Raw genomic sequence first — 24,039 nt, forward strand, 5'->3', positions numbered from 1 at the left:
GTTGCCCGGTGCCACCACAGGCGGTGGGGACATTCTGCCCCAGGAGCCCCCTGCCCACAGCAGGCAGGAGCAGGGTGGCTGCCCGGTGCCACCACAGGCGGTGGGGACATTCTGCCCCAGGAGCCCCCCTGCCCACAGCAGGCAGGAGCAGGGTGGCTGCCCGGTGCCACCACAGGCGGTGGGGACATTCTGCCCCAGGACCCCTCCTGCCCACAGCAGGCAGGAGCAGGGTGGCTGCCCGGTGCCACCACAGGCTGTGGGGACATTCTGCCCCAGGAGCCCCCCTGCCCACAGCAGGCAGGAGCAGGGTGGCTGCCCGGTGCCACCACAGGCGGTGGGGACATTCTGCCCTCAGCCAAGCAGGGCAACACCTCAGAATCCCTCGGGGTGACAAACAGCAGCGCTCGTGGAGGGGAGCAGGGTTAGGGTCAGGGGAAGAGGAGTCAGGCACCAGCTTGACCACGGAGCCACACCAACCTCCCGCTCAGGCCAAGGGCTCAGAAACCAGGCGCTGACAGTTTCTATCAGCAGCGGGGTCTACACCACGAACACCACTGTGGCTCTGCGACGGGACAGACTCCCTCCTTCTGCAGCCAGAACCATCACGGGTGTTCCCGGCTCTGCTGCCCGAAGAGCAGGGCTCAGACACCTCCTCTTCCTCAGAAACAACCTGTGACCACCCAGGCTGCCCCGAGACACTGGCCCTGAGCCAGCAGTGCTGCCAGCAGGTGATTTTCCTCAGGGACCAACACCCCAGCAGTGCCTGCTGCGTGATGACTCCTCCGACACGAGCTGAGAGGTTTGGCCAACCCTCCCAAGCCTGGAAGTGCCCGTGCTAAGGTCCTCCTCACCTCTCATTTCTCTTCAGAGAAATTCAAGTCCACCTGTCCAGCCCTGCTAGAACAGCCCCTGCCTCCAGCAGGACAGCACATGTTTAATTAAAGGCAGGACTGGACTGTGCAGCAGGAAAATAATGACAATTCTCCTTGTGATTCATGAGCAAGAGGGCCTGCTTCCCACGCCACCATGGGCTGGGCTCCTGGATGAGCTCTGTGCTTGTCCCCAGGCTGGAGGAATGCACGGGGCCCGGCACTCAGGCAGGAGGTGTCTGTCCATCCGTCAGCCGTGCGGCGCAGCAGCTCCTCAGACGCTGGCAGCGAAACCAGCCCATGCACCTGAGCCTTGTGTGTCATTCCCACCTTCCTGGTCAAACAAAGGTTGGACACCTTTGGATCTGCCCCTGGAGGAAGCAGAGACCGGCACCGGGACACGTGTCTGCCCTGCCTGTCTCAGACACCCGCAGGGAGGTGAGGTGTGAAGAGACCCGGGGTCCCCCTTGCACAGGTGTGCTGAGAGATCTGCAACACCTGCACCAGTGGCGTTGTCTCCGGGGAAATCAAGCCTGGGACAGAGGCAGGAGGAGCTGGAAGCAGCAACTGCAAAGCAAAACAGCCAGGAGCTGCTCGGCTGCAGGGTTAAAGCCGGCACCTCCACGGCCCTGTGCTCAAAGCCAGCACGGCACAGCGGAGGCCACAGAACCAGCCAGACCTGTCTGCCCTGGCTGTGCCCCAGAGGCTGCAGAGCTCCCCCAGCAGAGCAGGACTCACCCCAGCACAGCCCAGAGACACCTTTCCCCACGGAGACAAACCGGGAAGGCAGTGGTTACTCCCAAAGCAGCTGAATTCAAGGAGAATCACCAAAATCTGGTGAGGATAACTGAGCTAACAGGCTAACCCACCACTGAGAGGTGGGAACATGGGCTTGGAGCCCCAGGGACAACCCTGGTGCGCCAGGGAGGGCACCACAGCCACCATCCAGGTGACACTTACCTGGGGACTTGGTGTGACCCAGCCCAGCAGGAGCAGGCGGGTGGGGAGCTCGGGGTTTATGGGGTCAATGTGTGTTTAAACCTGGGAGCTGTGGGTTTATGGGGTCAATGTGTGTTTAAACTTGGGAGCTCTGGGTTTATGGGGTCAACGTGTATTTAAACCTGGACCTTGTCTTGACCAGGTACACACAGTTTGGAAGAGAGAAGCCTCCGTGTGTCCCAGCTGGAAATAAAACACACCTGCTGTACAATTTTCTAACTGTGAATCCTTATTCTGCGCTTCAGGGACGACACCCCCGGCAGTGCACACAGACCACCTGCCCCCCAACATCACATCTTTCCACCTGCCCCCCACTCCACAAGTTTCCTTCACTCCTCACAGTATCTGCCAGATCCTGAACCAGCTCCAGGCTAGGGAACTCCTCTGGCTGCAGGCACATGGTCACCGGCACCTGAAAGGTGACAAGTCAGACAAAACCCAAAGACAAACCTCGGAGAGGAGAGGAGAGGAGAGGAGAGGAGAGGAGAGGAGAGGAGAGGAGAGGAGAGGAGAGGAGAGGAGAGGAGAGGAGAGGAGAGGAGAGGAGAGGAGAGGAGAGGAGAGGAGAGGAGAGGAGAGGAGAGGAGAGGAGAGGAGAGGAGAGGAGAGGAGAGGAGAGGAGAGGAGAGGAGAGGAGAGGAGAGGAGAGGAGAGGAGAGGAGAGGAGAGGAGAGGAGAGGAGAGGAGAGGAGAGGAGAGGAGAGGAGAGGAGAGGAGAGGAGAGGAGAGGAGAGGAGAGGAGAGGAGAGGAGAGGAGAGGAGAGGAGAGGAGAGGAGAGGAGAGGAGAGGAGAGGAGAGGAGAGGAGAGGAGAGGAGAGGAGAGGAGAGGAGAGGAGAGGAGAGGAGAGGAGAGGAGAGGAGAGGAGAGGAGAGGAGAGGAGAGGAGAGGAGGCTGCTCCCTTCCCTGGCAGCCGGACTCAGCCCTCCCCACGAAGCCCGGCGGATTTCCGACTATTTAACCCCGTATCAGGCCCTGAGGAATGCGCTGCAAATATATAAAAGCACTTAAGTGTCGGGAACACATTCCAGCAAAGACAAAGCAGCTGTCTCCCAGCCAAAGGCCCAGCAGCTGCTGCTTCTCAGGCACCGAAGCAGGGCTGAGGAATGCTGTCCCCTCCGGAGGGGCCAGGGCAGCAGCTGCCCCCAGCACAGCACAGGGCCAGGAGCAGGGAGGAATCTCTGCCCCAGGTGAAACAACGAACCAGCCCAGGCCCCCAGAAAGGCAATCCCGAGCCAGAATTCAAGCAGGACACCACGACCAGCAATTAACTGCGGTGAAGGTGTGGGAAGTGACGGATGCTCTCACGCTGGTCGTGGACCAGGGCTGTGTGAGGAGCCACAGTGCCAGCACTCACAGCCTCCAGCCCGGTCTGTGCAGTGGGACGGGGCAAATCAGAAGGACCAGGACTCCCCGTGGCAGGCACTGGGCATTCGGGGGCATTTTCCACTGAAACGCCGGAACGCATGAAATAATCACAGCACTCAGCGCTGTGGCTCAGTTGACAAAATGGTGCTCGGCCGCAGGCAGGACTCAAAGGTCTTCTCCAGCCTCGGTGACTCTGTGACTCAACTGCAGAAGCATTCATCTGGAGAGACACGTGAGATCACTTCGCGGGAGAGCACCCTGGGCACGGGTGAAGCAGCCAAACCAGCACACCCCAGGGACTCCCCAAAGACCTCTGCCCCTTCCTGATTTGCCCCAGCATTTCTTCCCAGCCAGGTCCCTTCCTGGCACAGCAGCACCTCGGCCATCACCTCCTCCCATTCAATCATCCGCCCCTAAACCGTCCTCCCAGCAAAGAAGGGTCACCCGGCAATTAACAAAAAGTAATTGACTGATCTGTAATGCCACAGCTACTAGCAGAGGGGAAAATGCCAGGAGTTGTATTATACAATAACCTGCTGCAGTTGTTTCCAACCAGGTTGTGTTTTCCTGGGGCAGAAACCATAAGCAGGTTTATCCAACTGATGCACCTCCAGCATGGTGAGGCACCACAAAACAACCAAAAAAAAAAAAAAAAAAACCCCAACAAACCGGGTCTCACCCTGAAACTAGGAATGCAAGCCAAGGTAACGAGACCAAGCCAAGGTAACGAGACCAAGCCAAATAACTGGTGCAAAGTGAGGGACTGGGGGCAGCCTGTACCCTTGGGGTGCAGGAAAGCACACCTGGGGCACTGGAAAAGTCTTGAGGAAGAGTGAAGTGTCCCTGTGCAGGAGGACACAGACCCAAACGTCTGCCCTGGGCAGGAAGAGGACAAGGAGGAAGGTGTTGGAGCAGCTCAGACACACACCCGCGACTGCCCTGAACCAGGAATGGGACAGGGAGTCAGAGCCCAGAGAAATGTGTGATCCCACATCCCCCTGCTCAGCACACAGCATCCCCTCCCTCCACCACGCTCCCACCACTGCCCCAGCCAAGTCCCGCCAGGGAGGTGGCAAAACGGGGCTCCAAAGTGCAGGAAACGCACAGAGCAGGTCAGAGGAGCCCCGCAGGGCTCAGCCCAGCCCGGCCTCTACCTCCAGCCACCAGTGAACTAATCCTCCCTGGCAGGTCCCCAGCAGCAGCCGAAGGGAAGCAGAGACCCCCGAGAGGAGCAGGCAGAGCCCCTGCAGGGCCACGCTCAGGCTGCAGAGACAGCAGCCAGGGCTGGGGACCGGACACAGGCACCCAGGGAAAACCCCCAAGGGGAAACCAGGCCAGCAGGGATGCACCACACACAGGGCAGGGGTTAAATCACCCAACGCGGACGGGCAGAAGGGTTTTTAACAACCTGGGAAAGGGCAGGCGCTTCCACCAGCGAACCCCTGCAGGCACCAAACCAGGGCCGAGGAAGGAATGGTGAGAGGCAGAGCCATTCCCACCACGGCCACCCGAATTCCCATGAGCTTTTCACTCCACTAAACCTCTGCACCGCCCAGCAGCCTCTGCACCTCCTGCTCCACACACCTGAGGCTCAGGTGCGAGGAGAGACAGGCTGGGCACACACCCACAGCTGTCCCACACAGAGCTGGACACACCCCGGAGCTCTGGGAACTGAACACTGACATATATTAACAATATTAACATGTATGAACAATATTAACACCTGAATATCATCCGTCACTTCCCTTCCACAGGCCTCAAGTGTACAATCCACCTGCGCACCCCTTTCCTGTTCCCTGTTTGTACAGCCAAGAACTGTACATCCCAGAGTTCCAGCAGCTCTTTTCTCCACGGCTGGGTGCTGTCACCAGGGGAGATGGCCAGTGGTCATTGTGACTCCTGGGCAGCAGCAACCCAGAGTACACGGCTTCTGGAGAGACCAAGACACCCGCAGCTGTCCCACTGACCCACGCAGAGCACGGGGAGCCGTGCCAGCTCTGCACACAGGTCTCACCGGCAGCAGGTGGAACCAGTTCGTTGGCTGCTTTTGTTAAACAAATGCAGCCGCAGCTTTGGCACAGCCTGGCCTGGAAAGAACCACGTCCAGAGCAAGAGCGTCCAAGGCTGGATCTGCACAGTGAGCCAGGGAGGATTCCCAGCCCCCTGACTTTCTCAGGGAAGGGCTCTTAGAGATTAGAAGGAGAAGCTTTGCTCTTCCATGGAAGTAAATAAACCCCAAGGTCCTCCCTACAGCCCTCAGACGCCCGGAAATTAAAAGCTGCTCTCAATTAGCTTTGTGAGGCCCCGTTTGGCTTTGGGAAAGTGACAACCACGGCCTCGAGCTTCCCCTGGGGGCAGCGGGAACCTGGCTGGGACAGGGGACAGGGACAATCTCAGCCCAGGCCTCGGCTGCCTGCCAGGGAGGAGAGAGAACTGCTGAAAAAACCCTGCCAGCCCCCAAGGGCCCGGCCACGGTGCCAACAGCAACAAGCCCAAACGGGGAAGGACCTGCCCAGGACACAGACGGGCTCCTGTCCCCAGTGTCCTGCAGGGCAAGGGGACATCAGCTCACCGGGCAGCGGGAAGAGTGTTTTCTGCACGGGGCTCAGTTCACCATGGGAGCTGTAGGGAGGGAAAAGCAAAGCAGAGGAACTGCAGCCCCGACATGAAAAAATGCCTGGGCCTTCCCTCTTCAGCACCAGCACTGCTGAAACCCCTGGGACCACCGCCAGCGCTGGGCTTTCCTCTCTGCACAGCCCCGGACACTCCCGGCGCAGGAGGTGCCCAGCCCGGCCCTGCGCACACTCAGCTGACACCCCAGAGCTCTCGGGTCTCCTCCCTCTGCACGGACTTGTTCAGGATTTCAGTTCCTACTCGGCTCCACCCTCGTGTCCTCCTACACCAGGTCCTGCCAGCTCTGCTCCACCCAGGTCTGCTCCGGCCTCCCTTCTGCCTCCCCACACCCCGAACTGGAGCACTCCTCCAAAAACACACCGGGAAGTCTCTGGATCCTTCTGGGCTGTGACCAGCTCCGAGTGCTCCGAGTTCCATCCTGTGCTCATTCCTTCACCCGCGCTCCTCAAGTGCTCACGGGGCGCCCTGGATGACTGGGGCGTTCTGCAGCTCCGACACAGCGATTTTAGCCAGCTGCACTCCCAAAACCCACAGCACCAGTGCACGACCTGCTCTCCACCCTGCTCCTGCAGATTCCCTGCAGCCACCACTCTCTGCAAGACAGGCATAGCAGAGGTCAGCACGGAGCAAGTCATTCCCGCCTCTGGAATTCAGACACCCTCGTGGAAAGCACAGCTTACCAAAGGGAATGTATCACTTTCCATCAAATCATGGAGTATCACCCCGGCAGCAAATCCCTGCTCCCACACGGGTTTAATCCATCCCTTCAAACTGCCCAAGCAGAGCCGCCCTACGGGGAAATTCAGGCTCAAAAGAGGCAAGTTTCCACAAGGGACAGGTGACAAAGAAGTCAGAGCAGACAGAAGAGGACCTGGCACTGCAGGGTGGAGAGGAACATTTGTTGACTTCTGCAGCTGGGAGGGGAGAAGCAAGGAAAGCACAGCAGCGTCACTCTGCAATCCCAGGGGATGAGCAGGGCATCCCATCGGATCCGGAGCGGAGCAGCAGCACAACGGGCACTGGAAATTCTGCAGAGGGAAATGCTGCCACAGAAAGAGCAAGAGATCCCACGTTCCTGGAACAGGTGAAATAAGGACACAGAAAAGCCTGTCTGAAACGCCCAGCTGGGGCTAGGCAAGAAACCCCTCAGAGCAGGAACAATACAAACTCATGGATTTCTCAAGAGAGTTCCTTGACCTTTCCCTAAGCCACCCCTCCAGTCCTTTCACCTCAAGAATCACCTCCACAGGGAAGTCTTCCCTAAAACCCTCAAACACAAACGTGCTGCCCAAGGCTGTGCACACCCCCCCAGTCCCACTTTTCTGACAGATCTTCACAGGCACAGCCCTGCGTCCCCCAGACCTTCTCCCACAGGACGGGCATGTGCAGCCCCGTGCTGTGAGACAAGCACAGAATGGTGCCTGTTCCTCCACAGGTGCCCTTTCTCCACCTCCCCTGGTGGTCAGCAGAAACTCTCCTCCCAGGATCTCCTTCCCAAAAAAGCCTTCTTTCCATGAAGGGTTCCTCACCTGGAAAACATCTCCCTGACCCAACCAACCATCCTCCAGGGGCAGTGTGTGCCCAAGCCCAGTGCTCCCACCTTCCCTCCTCCTGGTGGACCGACAGCTTGTTTTCAATTTTCATCACCACGTTTACCTCACACCACACAGAATCCCACTCCTGCCTTAGGTGCCTGTCCCCACCAAGAGAAATATCCTCAAAAAACGCCCTTCCTGCAGTGACCTGCGTGCCTGGGCCCGAACACACCTTGGCACAGCTCAGGGAAGTTCTGTTCAAACACAAAACCTTCAGGACGCACGTTGGGTCCAACCTAAGGTGGATCAAACCTGCTTCCGTGTTCCACCAACTGCAGATTTCCTGCTCACGTGCCTCTGGACCAACCACGGCACCAGCCACAGGGAGCCCAGAGGGGCTGGGAAGGGGAGGGACAGCGGGTGCAATCCTGCTTTCTCTGCCCAACGAGACTCCCAGGCTCAGCACCTCTGGCACCCCCAAACTCCCTGGCTGATCTCAGGAGCAGCACTTTGGGGCTCTGGGATCCCCAAACTCCCTGGCTGATCTCAGGAGCAGCACTTTGGGGCTCTGGGATCCTCAAACTCCCTGGCTGTTCTCAGGAGCAGCACTTTGGGGCTCTGGGATCCTCAAACTCCCTGGCTGATCTCAGCAGCAGCACTTTGGGGCTCTGGGATCCCCTGGCTGCTCTCAGGAGCACTCAGGGCTGCTCTGCTTGCCTCCCCTCTTGCCCACAGCTGCAGGCACCTGATGTTCACCTGCCCTGTGAGGGCATTCAGGTCTGGCCGGGGGTGGGCTCACACCTGGCCACAGAAAGGCCTCAGCAGCTCCAGACAGGAGCTGAGAAGGAAGAGTGTGAGTGCAGCAAGTCCAAAGCCAAGCTCCCTCCCCAGCCCCTCCCAGGACAGACAGGACAAACACACAGTGGTGTCTCTGCAGATCCTCATCTTCGGTTGTTTTCTCTGTGAACTGCTCCACTTCTCTGCCGAGCCCGCGTTAACCCACAGCACTGTAACTTCACGTGCCAGGTGCTTCCACAGCCCAGTGAAAGTACATCTTGCACGGAAAATGATTTCATGTGCTGTGAAGGGAGCCCTTTTTGGCTTCACCCAACGCCCTCCTGCAGCAGCAGCAGCAGCAGGGGTCAGCTGCTCCCTGCCCACTCCTCGGGGCCATCATTTACACTCGAGGCCTCTGCCGTGGCGTGGGGAATGGCTCCTTGTCCCACTGCCCTTCCCAGACAGATGGAGACACCCTGACAGCGCTCACCTCCCTCCTGCAGAAGCTCTCACACACTGGGGCTGCTCACACTCCTTGCTGCTCCTCATTCTCCGTCCCTCTCCCGACTTACTCCATCTCCCGAGATCAGGATCTCACCAGTCCCGTTCCATTCGTTCTTCTGATAATTCTTTGCCAGGAGACCCCAGAAGGGGAACTCGAAGGCCAGAGAGGAGCCAGGACAGGTCATGGCAAGAGCTCTGATGCTCCAAGCCGAAGAGATGCCCCAGCTCAGCGAAACAGAAGCTCCTGGGGTGACTGAGGAGGGCACACACACAGCACCTGTGAGCACAGGCAGGATTGCACCCACACCGTCACTGGCTAAGGAAAACGACGGAACAAAACTTCCATTTACAGTCCAAAAGATGCTCTGCCAGGCTCACAAAGCCCAGTGTGCCCCAGTTCCAGGGGGCTCAGTGCAGCACCAGGCCAGGCTGTGGCTGCTCAGCAGGACACGCGGAGAGCACAGGGAGCAGCAGGCTCTCCCCAGGTGTGGTGCAACCACCCTCCTCTGCAGATGGGGCTGACACCCAGCCCCACGTCCCAGCCTGCCCAGAACGCGCATTTCCCAGCAGTGCGGGAACTGCAAGATGCTGAGCCACCTGAGAGAGGAGCTGAGAGTACCACACCGGTGTCTCCACACCTGAGCAGCCTCCCAGCTGAACCCCACGGGCAGCCCAGCAGGAAGGACAAAGAGAACCCAAAAATACCAGAGCAAGAACTGCTGCTCCCAGACAGGAGAATCTGTTCAGGTGAGGGTGTGCCAACTCTATGCTTTACCAAAACTGAACCAAACTACTCGGGCCTGAATCAAAACTGAGTTTCCGGTTTGTAAGGGTTTCTTTTAAATCTAGATTTGACGACAAATTTCATAACATGTCAGTATTCCACAAAAACCTTGAAAGCTAATGACCTACTTCTCAATTTGTTTTTTTTTTTAATAAACACGCAACTCAGTCCGTATTCCCTGAAGACCACCTCTCCAAGCACAGGGCGCTCAAACCCCTTCTCCCTCTGGCACAGGCAGAACTTAAATAACTTTAAAAAAAGCCCCATACGGTTTCCAAAGGGGGCACACACTCAAACCCCCTCCTCTGCCCTGTGGCAGTGGGAAGCCATTCCCCCCCGCCCCATTCCTCCAGGCCCTTGTCCCAATCCCCTCTCCATGCCTCCTGGAGCCCCTTTAGGCGCTGGAAGGGGCTCCAAGGCTCCCCCAGAGCTTCTCCTCTCGAGGCCAAACCGCCCCAGCTCCCGGAGCACCTCCGCAGCCCTCCGACCACAACCACGAACCAGCTCCACGGCTTTTCATGACCTTACTCGACACTCTCCGCAGTTTACCGACTAAACCAGAGGGTTTTAACTCACGCCGCAGGACTGCTGACCCGGGTAAAGCCATCTCCCCCGGGCAGGGCACCCCTTTCCCCGCCGGCCGGCAGCCCGGAGCCGCTCACGGAGGGTGATGCGATCGGCGGCTCCGGGCGCCCCGCGGGTCCCGGGCAGGGCTGAGCCGGGACAGGCCGGGGCAGAGCCCGGGCGGGCCGGAGCCGAGCCGGGCCGAGCCGAGCCGAGCCGGGCCCGGCCGAGCCCCGGCAGCCGCGGGGCGGGCGCTCACCTTGGGCAGCTCGCGGAGCTGGTTGGCGTCCAGCAGCAGCTCTTCGAGCGAGCGGCTGTAGCGGTAGATCTCCTCGGGCACGGCCTGCAAGGAGCAGTGCCGCCGGTCCAGCGCCTCCACGTGCCGGTTGCAGCGCCAGAGCGGCGGCATGCAGCGCAGCATCGCGCCGGGCCGCGCCGGGCCGCCCGGGATCGCCCGGGACAGGACGGGCCGGGCCTGCGGGAGGAGCGCCCGGATGTGCGGGGGCCGGGCCGGGCCGGGCTGCGCCGAGCGGCGGCCGCGCTCCCGCTGCGGCAGCGCCCCCGCCCCGCTGCCTCCGCCCCGCTGCCTCCGCCCCGGCCCGCCGCCGCTCCCCGCGCCGCGCCGCGCCGCCCTCCGCGGGGGCGCCTGGGAAACCGAGTCCTTGGGACAGGGGAGCCCTGGGAAACCGAGTCCTTGGGAAACCGAGCCCTGGGAAACCGAGTCCTGGGAAACCGAGCCCTGGGAAACCGAGCCCTGGGAAACCGAGCCCTGGGAAACCGAGCCCTTGGGACAGGGGAGCCCTGGGAAACCGAGCCCTGGGAAACCGAGCCCTGGGAAACCGAGCCCTGGGAAACCGAGCCCTTGGGACAGGGGAGCCCTGGGAAACCGAGTCCTTGGGAAACCGAGTCCTTGGGAAACCGAGTCCTGGGAAACCGAGCCCTGGGAAACCGAGCCCTGGGAAACCGAGCCCTTGGGACAGGGGAGCCCTGGGAAACCGAGCCCTGGGAAACCGAGTCCTTGGAAAAGGGGAGCCCTGGGACACGGAGCCCTGGGAAATGGGAGCCCTGGGACACGGAGCCCTGGGACACGGAGCCCTGGGACACGGGAGCCCTGGGAAACGGAGCCCTGGGAAACAGGATTCCTGGGAAATGGAGCCCTGCGACACGGGAGTCCTGGGACACGGGATCACTGGGAAATGGAGTCCTTGGGAAACGGGATCCCCGGGAAACGGGATCCCCGGGAAATGGGATCCCCGGGAAACGGGATCCCCGGGAAATGGGATCCCCGGGAAACGGGATCCCTGGGAAAAGGCATCCCTGGGAAACGGGATCCCCGGGAAACGGGATCCCCGGGAAACGGGACCCCTGGGAAAAGGCATCCCTGGGAAATGGGGTCCGCCCGGCACCGGCGCCGCCCGGGACCGCGGGGAGCGGCGCTGCCCCCCGGAACAACGGGCCGCCGCCTGCAGCCCTGCCCCGCACGGGGCGCTCACTGCAGAGGGACTGAAGCCCGCACGGGGCCGTCCTGGGACGCGGCGCAGCTTCGTGACAAAAGCCAAAACGCGGAGGGAATCGTTTCCTCTGGGCTGCCCCAGGACACTGCAGTCCTCCCCCCGTTCTATCCCCTGCTGCTTTCAGTTTCCTGGTTGCCTTGACGCTCTTTATCTCTCGTGTCCAGTTTCTCCTCGTTGAACTTTATCCCCGCTCAGGCTCTTGCACCAGCACTATCACATGGCCCTTAGACCCATCTTCTCCCCGGACCTCTGCAAGTCTCTGCTCCAGCTCCTTTTGCCTTGCACGCAGCTCTCCACCAGCTCCTGTTTGTCTCATTTATCGTGCAGAGATCTGATCCTCTTTCCTCACAGTCTGGCTGTGACAACTCTTCACACCCACACTCGTGTGACATTGAGCAGAGCCCAGAGCCCCAGGAACGGCCTGGACACCGACCCGGGCCAGGGAAGATACTGAGTTCCTCAGACCGCAGAGTCAGAAATTATCCTGCAATGAACAGAAAGTGACCAACAAGTGACGAGGCACCGGTAAGACGTTGGCAAGGGACTGGTCCTTGTGCAGGCAGGAGATGGACATCGTCCTTTCATCCACAACAGGCAGAGGCTGTGAAACTGGGAAGGAAGGAAGGAAAGAAGGAATTTATGAAGTCATTGAATCACAGAAGGCTTTGGGTGGGAAGGGACCCTTAAAGCCCATCCAGTTTCATGCCCTTGTCATGGGCAGGGACATTCCACAGGACCAGGTTGCTCCAAGCCCCATCCAGCCTGGCCTTGGACACTTCCAGGGACAGCCACAGCTTCTCTGGGCACCCTGTGCCAGGGCCTCCCCACCCTCACAGGGAAGGATTTCTTCTCCATATCCCATCCCTGTCCTCTAGCAGTGGGAAACCATTCCCCCTTGTCCTGGCACTCCACTTTTAAACATTTGGGTTTACTGAGCTTTCATTTGCCTCAACTGCAGTGTCTGTGAGAGAGATACCCTGCTGTGTCTGTCACTGCAATCCTGTAACAGAGCGATCCTGCCGCACGGAACACGAACCTGTGACTTCATGCTAATTATTATTTCTGGGGCTTTACCTGGGGCGATGCATCAGCTGGTGTCGTGCCCTGTCAGAAATCATCAAGGGAGCAGAAAAACATGGGCATGGTGGCAGGTGGTGTGAGAGAGACAATGAACTGGCCATCAGGAATTAGAAAGGCGAAATTTAAACTTTCAGGCCAGCTCTGAGCGTTTGTCCAAGCGTGGCACTTGCAGGTGTAGGGTGGTCCCAGCCCTGTTTCCAGTAAATGGAGAGGCAGCACAATGGAGCAAACCCGTGGTGCTTTGAGGATGGTTTCGCTGACCTACCCAAGCCTCAGCAGAAGTGCAAGATCATGGCAGGGACAAAGACAAGAATTACAGTTCTGCAAAAGGCTCAGGGGGTTTTGACACAACGTGTGTCTGGAGGGAGAGCTTGCCCAGCCGCTCTCCACTGCTTGTCATCCATCCTGACTGCTCAGAGAGGTCCCCGATGACTGGAGGTGCCAGTGGGATGCCCATCCACAAGCACGGCCAGAAGGAGGATCCAGGGAACTCCAGGCCAGCCCTTGGTGCCTGGGAAGGCCATGGAACATCCTCCTCAGTGTCCTTACACGTGCAGGACAACCAGGCCATCAAGCTCAGCCGGTTCGGGGCTGTGACAGCTCCTGCCTGACCAACCTGACCTCCCTCTGGGCCTGAGTGACCTCCTCAGTGGCCGAGGGAAAGGCTGTGGATGTGTCTGCCTGGACTGCACTAAAGCTTTGGCACCGTTTCCCACAACGTTCTCCTGGAGAACCTGGCTGCTCCTGGCCTGGACTGGTGTTCACTGGCTCCTGGCTGGGCCCAGGCAGTGGTGGGGAATGGGCCACGTCCAGCTGGGGCCAGTGGGGCTCCCTGGGCTCAGTTTCGCGCTTTGGGACACGAAAGAATGAAGCAGGCAGCAAGAAGGTCAGCAGGACAGTTCTTTCATTTTCTGACTCCGTCTATACGTACAGTTCTTTCAGAAGACAAAAGATTGGCCACGTAGGTTGCCACCTCTTTGACCTCGTTGGTGAAGATCGCCATCAGTTACATTTCTCCTCCCAGAGGAGAAATACGTAAACAAAAAGATGAATTCTAAAAATGTACATTGTCTTCTTGAGGCTGCGTGGAGAACAAAATGCAAACACCGAAAAGCAGGCAAGGTTAAAGCAGCATGTCAGTGCTCTGGACAAGGGGATCAAGGGCACCTCAGCCAGATCACAGGGGACACCAGATCTCCTGGAGAGAACACGGAACACGGATCCTGGAGAGAACACGGAACACGGATCTCCTGGAGCGCAGGAACCGCTGCACAGGGCTCTGGAAAGGCCGAACGACCCTCCCCAGCACTGCTGACACTTCCCTGCACACATTCCAGCCCCTCAATGTCCTGCTTAGCTGTGATGGCCCCAAAACTGACCCAGGATTGTAGGGGACTAAACAGTGCCCAGGACAGGCCTGGCCAGGGCCTGTGGCCACAGTCTGATACCAGCCAGGTGCCACTGGCCTCTTGCCCACCTGGGCACACCTGGGCCCCTGCTCAGCCACTGTCACCAGCACCCCCAGGTCCCTTTGCAGCCTCCCAGCTGCTCTGTCCTAAGCCCAGGTCACTGCAGGGGCTGTGGTGGCACTAGGGCAGGACCCAGAACCCTCACTGAACCCCCTCTCAGGCCTTGGCCCATCAGTCTGGCCTGTCCTGATCCTGTTTAGGCTCCGCAGAGTCTAAACTCAAGTTCATCAATCACTGTTGAGAGCTTCAAGGGATTCTGCTGCTGAGCTGAGCCTGGGGAGCTCCCGGGGGATCCCCAGGTCCTGCCCCAGCCCCTGCTGGGCTCTGTCCCCTCCGTTTCTCCCTCCTGGGCCCTGCAGTGGGACCTTTGCTTGCCCCGGTGTTGGGTCAGGGTTAGGATTAGGGTCAGGGTTAGGGTTGGGCTTAGGGTAAGGGTTAGGGTCAGGGTTAGGATTGGGCTTAGGGTAAGGGTTAGGGTTAGGGTCAGGGTTAGGGGTTAGGGTTAGGATTAGGGTCAGGGTTAGGATTGGGCTTAGGGTAAGGGTCAGGGTTAGGGTTAGGGGTTAGGGTTAGGATTAGGGTCAGGGTTAGGGTCAGGGTTACGGTCAGGGTTAGGGTCATGGTTAGGGTCAGGGTCAGGGTTAGGGTCAGGGTTAGGATTAGGTTCAGGGTTAGGGTCAGGGTTAGGGTCAGGGTTAGGGTCCGGGTTAGGGTCAGGGTCAGGGTTAGGGGTTAGGGTTAGGGTTAGGGTCAGGGTTAGGATTAGGGTCAGGGTCATGGTTTGGGTCAGGGTTAGGGTTAGGGTTAGGGTCAGGGTCAGGGTTAGGGTTAGGGTCAGTGTTAGGGTCAGGGTTAGGGTCAGGGATAGGGTCAGGGTTTAGCGTTAGGGTCATGGTTAGGGTCAGGGTTAGGATTGGGCTTAGGGTAAGGGTTAGGGTTAGGGTCAGGGTTAGGGTCAGGGTTAGGGTTAGGGGTTAGGGTTAGGGTCAGGGTTAGGCTTAGGGTCAGGGTTAGGGTCAGGGTTAGGGTTAGGGTCATGGTTAGGGTCAGGGTTAGGGTCAGGGTTAGGGTCAGGGTTAGGATTAGGTTCAGGGTTAGGGTCAGGGTAAGGGTTAGGGTTAGGGGTTAGGGTTATAGTCATGGGTAGGGTCAGGGTTAGGATTAGGGTCAGGGGTAATGTCAGGGTTAGGGTCAGGGTTAGGATTAGGGTCAGGGTTAGGGTCATGGTTAGGGTCAGGGTTAGGGTCAGGGTAAGGGTTAGGGTTAGGGTTAGGGTTAGGGTTAGGGTTAGGGTTAGGGTTAGGATTAGGTTCAGGGTTAGGGTCAGGGTAAGGGTTAGGGTTAGGGGTTAGGGTTATAGTCATGGGTAGGGTCAGGGTTAGGATTAGGGTCAGGGGTAGTGTCAGGGTTAGGGTCAGGGTTAGGATTAGGGTCAGGGTTAGGGTCAAGGTTAAGATTAGGGTCAGGGTTAGGGTCAGGGTTTGGATTAGGGTCAGGGGTAGGGTTAAGGTTAGGGTTAGGGTTAGGGTTATGTACTGAGCTGGATCTCCTGTTCCCCTGGCTGCCCCCCCTGTGCTGGGGTCACAGTGGGGCCAGGGTAGGTGGCCCATGACAGCCCTGAGCTTTGGTGCTGCTGAGCATGGCTGGCACCACACCTTTGCTGGCTGCCCAAAATTCCAGCCCTTATGTGTTGTCCCAAGATCCTGGGAGGGGACAGAGCCAGGACAGCTCACCCCAGGGGTATCCCAGGCCACATCGCCTTTTCTCAGATATAAAAGTTCGGAAATGAGGAGGCGGGGGGGGGAAATTTTTCATTTACAGTATTTTTCTTCCGGAGAAACAGCTCCAAGTGCTGGAGCCTTGCTTTCTGGGAAGGGGCTGGACTTCACCTGCTAACGGGAAGTAGAGAATAAAATCTTACTTTTTTCTCTTTGCTTACGCCACCTTTTTTTTTTGCTTGTGCTTCTGCTGAATTATTTCAATCCTCCACACCTGGGCGGGGGCTGAGAGGATTTATCCGGGGGTTCCTGCCCGTTCCTGGGGCTGGGGAGGATGGTGGCTTCTCCGAGTCCTTTGGGGGGACAGTAAAATCACCCAGGAGCAGGGAGAGTGTCTGGATTCAAGCCCAGCCGTCCCGGCAATAAAAAGCTGGAGGAACCACGTGCCCCCTGTCCAGGAGCACAGGGAGGGGCTGAGAGCAGCACCCAGACCCTCAGGCACCACAGGGCACAGGTAAGGCTTTGGGTCGGGGTCTCAGGAGTGACGCTGTGGAGCTGCGGGGACCAGGCTGGGGTGCTGGGTGTGGGGGGACAAGGGCCCATGGGACCAGGACCAGGCTCGGGGCAGTGCTGGGACAGGGCCAGGGGGCTCCTGGCCTGAGAGGGGCCCCCCTCTCCCTGGACTGTCCGCTCTCCCCGTTCCTGCCTCCTCAGCTCCTCACAGAGGGACCAGCCACATCCCCCGAGTCCCCGGGGGGGCCCTGGTCAGTCTCTGCCCACTGTGGAGCTCCTGTCACCGGTGCTGGTGCTGCTGGCCGGGACCTTGGCCACCGGCATCCACCTGCGCCGGCGGGAATGCGCCGTCACCATCGTGCTGAACGTGGCCCCCAACTCCTTCGACGACCAGCACCTGCGCTGCCACTTCAAGGGGATGAGGGCGCTGCCGGCGCTCAACCGCACTGTTAGAAACGATCAAGAGCCAGTTCAAAATCCGAAGATTTGTTTGGCAATTTCAAAAATCAATTTCGAAACGCCGCGATCAATCGGGATGACATCGGTCGAATGCTGGGTGGACAAGCGGGCAGCAGAAAGGGTGCCTTCCGATATTGCCCACAAATTCTGGGTCTCAGAGCAGGGGTTTTGTACAGTTTTTCTGCCCGGAAGCAATGTCCAGATGTTCAGACGAACGTTTCAGTGTTCTTTTCTCCCCAAGTGAGGTTTTGAAAGAATTTCCTGTGGAATTGGAAAGATGTCCCAAAAGATTTGCTGAATCTTCTTTTGGGGCACTTGATGAAATCATCCGCCAGATTTTCCATCCAGATCGGTGTCAGGTTCTTGAGTAGCTGCTAAAATGCAGCCCACCCTTGATTAATGGGCCACCTCCATGTTATCTCCACTGCTTCTGTTGCAAATTTCGTGGTGGCACCGCTAGACCAAAAAAGACTTTGGAATTTTGGAGACGCCCTCGCAATGCCTCCAAGAATCCAGGTTTTAAATTACAATGTACAATTTTCCACTTTAATACGCGAATTTATACAACGACTCTATTACACACACCGAGTTTGTCCCCGCCGGTGACTTTGCCGAGGCCTGGAGCAAGGCGGTGGCCCTGTGGGACAGCCGGCCCTGCCCGGGGCCGCCGCTGCGGCTGGAGCAGCCCATGGCGCTCCTGGCCTACACCACGGACGACGGCCTGTACCGCGAGTTCAACCGGGCGCTCCCGGCGGGAATACCTGCGCTCCTTCCACTTCAAGGTGCTGCACTTCCTGCCGACCGAGGTCCTGGAGGACCAGCCCCGCTGCCTGCACGTGTCCCAGGGCATCACCATCCTCTTCTTCGCCGGCCTCGGCCGGATCGTCCGCTTCGCCTCCACCTCCCTGCTGAGGAACGTCAGCGTGTCCCACGGCACCGGCACCGTCTTCGAGGTGGACACCTGCTACGGGGCCGACAGCCGGCACTTCTCCAGCTACCCCGAGGAGGAGGAGGTCCTCATGCCACCCTTTGAGACCTTCAGGGTCACCAGTATCACCCACCGAGGGAAGGAGACCTACACCCACCGCCGCTCCCACGGCGTGCGCAGCAATTCCAACTGCGCCTGGTTGCGAGGTGACGTCCCTGGGGCGGGGACGGACGCTGCAGTGGGGTGGCTGCGGGGGCACGAGGGCGCCAGCTCTGCTGGGACAGGAGGGTCGGTGCTGGGGAAGGTGATGGGGGCGGCAGAGCTTTGGGTGTGTGGCAGTGCTCAGCTCCCGCTGCTGTCCTGGGCTGGCACGGCATGGCACGGGAGAGGATGGCATGGCATGGCATGGCATCCGTGGGATGGGATGGCATGGCATCCATGGGATGGGATGGGATGCATGGCAGGGCATCCATGGGATGGGATGGGATGGGATGGCATGGCATCCATGGGATTGGATGGGATGGGATGGAATGGGATGGCATGGCATGGCATGGCATGGCATGGCATCCATGGGATGGGATGGCATGGCATCCATGGGATGGGATGGGATGCATGGCAGGGCATCCATGGGATGGGATGGGATGGGATGGCATGGCATCCATGGGATTGGATGGGATGGGATGGAATGGGATGGCATGGCATGGCATGGCATGGCATCCATGGGATGGGATGGGATGCATGGCATGGCATCCATGGGATGGGATGGGATGGGATGCATGGCATGGCATCCATGGAATGGGATGGGATGGCATGGCATGGCATCCATGGGATGGGATGGGATGGCATGGCATGGCATCCATGGGATGGCATGGCATGGCATGGCATGGCATGGCATGGCATGGCATGGCATGGCATGGCATGGCATGGCATGGCATGGCATGGCATGGCATGGCATGGCATGGCATGGCATGGCATGGCATCCATGGGATGGGATGGGATGCATGGCATGGCATGGCACAGGATCCATGGAATGGAATGGGATCCATGGGATGGGATGGGATCCATGGGATGGGATAGGATCCATGGCATGGGATCCCTGGGATGGCATGGGATGGGATCCATGGCATGGGATCCATGGGACAGGATCCATGGGATGTAATGGCATGGGTTGGCATGGGATCCATGGGATGGGATGGGATCCATGGAATGGGATGGGATCCCTGGGATGGCATGGGATGGGATCCATGGGTTGGGATGGGATCCATGGGATAGGATGGTATGGGATGGCATGGGATCCATGGAATGGGATCCATGGGATGGGATGCCATGGGATGGGATGGGATCCATGGGATGGGATGGGATCCATGGAATGGCCTGGGATCCATGGGTTGGGATAGGATCCATGGGATGGGATGGGATCCAAGGGGTGGGATGGTGGGTTTGTTTCCTGGACCCAGCACTATTTCGCACCCCGAGGTGAGGGATTTCTGGTTTTCATTCCACTTGGCACAAAGTAGGGAGCTCCTCCTGACCCCCTTCTCCGGCCTCCTCAGGCAGAGGCGTCCCCAGAGAGCCCCAGGCCTCACTGGACTCCTGCTGGCAGCGCTGGCAGCTGTCACTGGCCCCCCCTGAGCCATGAGGCCACCGTGCCTGGTGAAGACAAGGAGCCAGGGACGGAGCCAGCGGTGTCACCGGGATGGCAGAACGGGCAGGGGACACAGAGAGGCCCCCACAGGGTGGACACTGGACAAGCCCTGTGGACACCCACCCTGAGCCATGGCTGGGGTGTCAGGGTGCAGCTTCCTGGGGTGGAGGGGACGGAGGATTTTCCTCTCATTTTGGTTTTTTTTCCTCCCTTCCCGTACTTTTCAGTTATTAAACTGGCTCTTACTCAATCCATGAATTCCCTTTTCATTTTTCTCCATCTGATCCCGCTCTGGTGACTTTGGCCTGGAGTGACAGCTCAAGGGGGAACGGTTTCCCACTCCCACTGGGCAGGGTTAGTTGGGATATTGGGAAGAAATCCTTCCCACAGGGTGCCCAGAGAAGCTGTGGCTGCCCCTGGATCCCTGGGAGTGTCCAAGGCCAGGCTGGATGGGGCTTGGAGCAGCCTGGGACACGGAGTAGAACAAGATGAGCTTTAAAGTCCCTCCAGCCCAGCACCATCCTAGGATCCCATGATAATATGGAATAAGAAATCCATTTCAGCTTTTTGCCTATTTTGCCTGCTTCTTCCACCCTTTTGTTTTTTCCTACCTTTCTTAGCTTTATTTCCCAGTTTTCCACCTCGTGTTACAACAAAACTCCTCTTGATTCCTGCAGATTTTTGCCACCATCTCTGTGAAAGTGGGAACAGCTTCTTTTTATTTCAACATCCATCCTTCCACACATCCACTTCCCAAGGTTTTCAAGAGATGCTAAAATAACCATTAACTGTTCCAGATCCATAAATTCCATAAAGTCTGCTAAATCCAACGCAGCCTGCTGCCCTGGGAGCTGGCATCCCAGGAAAAGCTGAAGGTTTGGGAAGCAGTCACCCTCAGGAGCTGCACAGCCTCCTTCCATCAGCTACGGGCCCAGACCAAACTCAGACTGGATCCCCCCGAGGGGGTCTGGCCAGGCTGGACTGGTGGGATGGGATCCCCGACCAAACTTAGACTGGATCCCCCGAGGGGGATCTGGCCAGGCTGGATTGGTGGGATGGGATCCCCGACCAAACTTAGACTGGATCCCCCCGAGGGGATCCAGGGTGGACTGGTGGGATGGGATCCCAGACCAAACTTAGACTGGATCCCCCCGAGGGGATCCAGGGTGGACTGGTGGGATGGGATCCCAGACCAAACTTAGACTGGATCCCCCCGAGGGGATCCAGGGTGGACTGGTGGGATGGGATCCCAGACCAAACTTAGACTGGATCCCCCCGAGGGGATCCAGGGTGGACTGGTGGGATGGGATCCACGGGCCGAGGTCAGTGCTGCGAGGTCAGCACACCCGGGGTCACCACAACCCCCTGGAAGGCTCCAGGCTCGGGACAGAGCAGCTGGAAATCCTGGGAAAGGATCTGGGGCTGCTGGTGGCAGAGCTTCCCTCCCAGGGATGGGATCCTGCTGTGGAGCTTCCTTGGGGATCAGACCCCCCTGTGGATTTCTGTGCTGTTTGTCACTGCTCCCTCCCCCTGTGACCTCACCCCCGTCGCCATGGAAGCAGCTCCAAACACTCCCGGATCTCCAGGACCCGGCTGGCCAGCGGCAAACCGGGAGCGCTGGGAGGAACCAGGGAAAACCTGAGAGCAGGGAAGGTCAGTGCCTTAGAACACGGAATCTTGCACAATTCCAACTTTGTCCTTTTCCCACGGGAATTCTCTGACCCTCACACATCCCCCGCACCAAGCCCCCAAAATTCCAGCACCGGTGCAGCCTGTACTGGGATTTTGGTGGATTAATTCTGGTTTTCACCCATCTCCTAGAATATTGCTTTTTCCCCATAAGAATTGACATAAGTTGTATTAGGAAATGAGAATTTTTAGTAACAAATATTCACTCAAACCAGCGGACTTGTCAGACTCCAGCTCTAAATCCTGAATTCCAGCATTCTGCACTGGAATAAATAGTTCAGAAATGCAGCCAATCCTGAAATTAATGCTTAAAAAGTCTTTAAAAACCTGAATCTCATTAAATTAATGCTGATAAATACTTTTTTAAAAGAGAATCTCCTGAAATTGGGATGTGAGATATGGGTTTGGACAGGAGATACTGGTTTAGGATGCATCTGCCTCTTCAAACACCAGAGTCAGTGAGGGAGGAACAGGGTGGACTTGCACTTTTTCCTCCAAACTGCAGGAATATCCCAAAATTGTATGGCAAAAAAAGGAGAAATCTTTAAAAATGTGCATTTTCGGTTTTCTCCTGAGGCAATTCAGGATGGGAAATGCAAATCCAGGTACAGCACCTGCGCTTCCACCCCGAAGAGTTCTGGGTCAAACGTTTGAGCTGCTGGAGGAACCGGCTGGAAACACAAGGGCAGGACTGGGACAGAAACGTTCACTCTGAGCTGGTCTTTCTTCCTCCTGTTCCAGTTTTTCAGAGTTTGGTTGGGATATGGCATCCAAAACAAGGAAGGGCAAGGATGGAGAGGCACCCGAGGAAACCAGTGACACGGAAGACCCTGTCCAGGAGAGGACACTGTACCTGCAGGAGGAACGCAGGACCCTCACACAACACCTGGACACGTACCTGGGAAGAGCCGAGCAGCTCCTGCAGGGAAACAAACGCCTGGAAAAGGAAGGCCGGGACACTGAGGAGCAGAGGCAGTCTTACCTGTCCTGCGGGGCAAAGCTCAGCCAGGAGCCCCCGGCCATGGTCATCACCCTGAACGAGCAGAACCGCCAGGACCTGGCCCAAATCCAGGCGCAGAGGGAGCGGCTGATCCCGCGGTACACCGGCAAGGAGCAGGAGGCGAGGAGCGCCCTGCAGGACACGGAGGCCTCGGCCTCGCTCCTGGACGCGCAGCTGGAGCAGCTGGAGCCCTGCAAGGAGCAGAAGGTGCGGGCGGAGCAGAAGGTGAAGGCGCTGGAGAAGGAACTGCGCGTCACCAGGCTTGGCTGCGCTGAGCAAAGCCACGGCATCGGGAGCGCGTTCCGGCAGGACAAGGCCGAGTGCGAGCGGCAATTCCAGCACAGGATGCGGGAGCTCACCTGGGGAGCCGACGAGGTGGCGCTCCGGGCTCTGATCCAGCACGTGGAAGAGGTGAGGGCGGAGAACAGGCTCCTGCGCCAGGAGCTGCTCGGCCGCCTCCAGCACTGCCAGCTGCTCAGGGACGCCAAAACCCGGCTGCAGGATCAGCAGGAGCAGCTGCTCCGGGAGAACCAGGGCGCCCAGGGCGCAGCGCGGCTCACACCTGCCCGGCCGCCGGCCCTGCTCACCCGCCAGGGCGGGCCGCTGGCCCCGGAACACCTGTCCGTCACCTGGGGGGACTAAACACGGCAGCAACAAAATCCTTCCGGCACTGGAAGCACGGAGGGCTTTGAGCTCTTGTCGCAGGGATCCATAAAATGCATTTATCGACTAGATCCATATCGATGTTCTCCTGCTGTCTCGGGGAGGGGTGGCTGCCCTGTCCCTGGAAGGGTTCAAGGCCAGGCTGGGGGTCCTGGAGCAGCCCGGGCCGGGGAAGATGCCCCTGCCCATGGCAGGGCTGGCACCGGACGGGCTTTAAGGCGGCTCCATCCCGAACCATTGCGGAGCCCCGGGGCCGGCATGGGGCGGGGCTCGTGCTGCCGCCTGCTGGTGGCACCCGGAACTGCAGCGGGGGCAGCACATGCCCAGGAACTGCTTTATTTTAGGGAATGAGGCACCCTGCAGGAAAGGAGTTAGAAGAGCTTTAGCGGATACATCAGACGAGCCAGCAGTAAATTTTGGTAAACTTTTGATAGGCCAGGGCAGCAAGGATCAAATTTCTGATAAACGTTTTATGCACCAGGCAAGAAAGCAGGAATTACTTTCCATACCAGGCAAGTAAGTAGGAATTTTTTTGACACATCAGGCGAGGCAGCCAAGGAGCTTTAGGAGGTGGCCGTGACATTGGCACTCCCAAATCCCTCTGTTGGGAAGTGCCCAACTGGCCCCAGGCGCTGACCAATCTCTGCTGGCCGTGCTGTCCTGGGCTGTCCTGGCAGCTCCAGCCCTGCCCTGGCTGGTCCTGCTGGCTTTGTGCCACTCCCACCTGGGCAGCTCTTGGAGGGGCTTCCCCAGGATGGTCTCCTTGTTACAGCGACCATGGTGGCCACAGTGGCTGTGGTGGCCATGGTGACCTTGGTCACCTCAGTAACCACGGTGACCGTAGTGGCCTCAGTAGTTACAGTGGCCATGGTGACCATGGTGACCATGGTGATTCCAATGCCCAGAGGGGTCACAGTGGCCAAAGTGACCATAGTGGCCATAGAGGCCTCGGTAGTCTTGGTGGCCTCATTTCTCTGCAGGTCCTGGTGGCCTTTGTGGTCATGGTGGCCACAGTGGCCTCTGAGACCACAGTGACCTTGGTGGCCTCGTGGCTCAGAGGGTTCCGGTGATCACTGCCATGGCCACGGTGGCCAGGAGAAGCCCCCTGAGGTGGGGGGAGTTCCTGGGGAGGCTCCCACCTGGGGACACAAAGAGAGGGGGTCAGGGGGACCATGGGGGAAGGGACAGAGGTGACAGGGGAGCCCTGAGGGTGTGGGGGTCAGAGGGGCCGTAGCGAGGTCCCTGTCCCCTGTGCCCAGCCATGGGTGGCCTTGTCTCCCCAACCCCAGTGGGTGTCCCCAGCACTGGATGTCCCTGTCCCCCTCACC

The 24,039-nt window shown here is 58.7% G+C and overlaps 3 protein-coding genes across 13 annotated transcripts in view; 2 read left to right on the top strand and 1 right to left on the bottom strand.

Moving 5' to 3' along the window:
• Window positions 1-10,511, bottom strand: part of SCRIB (scribble planar cell polarity protein) — a 106,233-nt gene extending 95,722 nt beyond the window's left edge. For 7 of the 11 annotated variants that reach the window (XM_066200906.1, XM_066200735.1, XM_066200322.1 and 4 more), the window contains exon 1: window positions 10,293-10,510. In XM_066200906.1, the coding sequence (XP_066057003.1) occupies window positions 10,293-10,454 (162 nt within the window). In that variant the 5' untranslated portion in view covers window positions 10,455-10,510. Of the gene's footprint in view, window positions 1-10,292 lie in introns of all 11 variants that reach the window. The other 4 variants (XM_066200984.1, XM_066200570.1, XM_066200651.1 and 1 more) reach the window with 2 other exon arrangements.
• Window positions 10,512-13,055: 2,544 nt separating this feature from the next.
• On the top strand, window positions 13,056-19,346 carry LOC136300601 (NAD(P)(+)--arginine ADP-ribosyltransferase 2-like). The gene is given in 5 exon segments (XM_066203105.1): window positions 13,056-13,210; window positions 16,529-16,775; window positions 17,376-17,524; window positions 17,526-17,925; window positions 19,272-19,346. Coding segments are annotated over 5 exon segments (1,026 nt in total).
• Window positions 19,347-20,950: 1,604 nt separating this feature from the next.
• On the top strand, window positions 20,951-22,691 carry CCDC166 (coiled-coil domain containing 166). The gene is made up of 2 exons (XM_066203601.1): window positions 20,951-21,012; window positions 21,790-22,691. The coding sequence occupies exon 2, from the start codon at window positions 21,812-21,814 to the stop codon at window positions 22,688-22,690; it is 879 nt and encodes a 292-aa protein (XP_066059698.1). The 5' UTR covers window positions 20,951-21,012; window positions 21,790-21,811; the 3' UTR covers window position 22,691.
• The last annotated feature ends 1,348 nt before the right edge of the window (window positions 22,692-24,039 follow it).

The sequence above is a fragment of the Chamaea fasciata genome, unplaced genomic scaffold (genome assembly GCF_029207755.1).
Source record: "Chamaea fasciata isolate MVZ Bird 193981 ecotype frontalis unplaced genomic scaffold, bChaFas1.0.hap1 SCAF_1, whole genome shotgun sequence".
NCBI classification, from domain to species: Eukaryota; Metazoa; Chordata; class Aves; order Passeriformes; family Sylviidae; genus Chamaea; species Chamaea fasciata.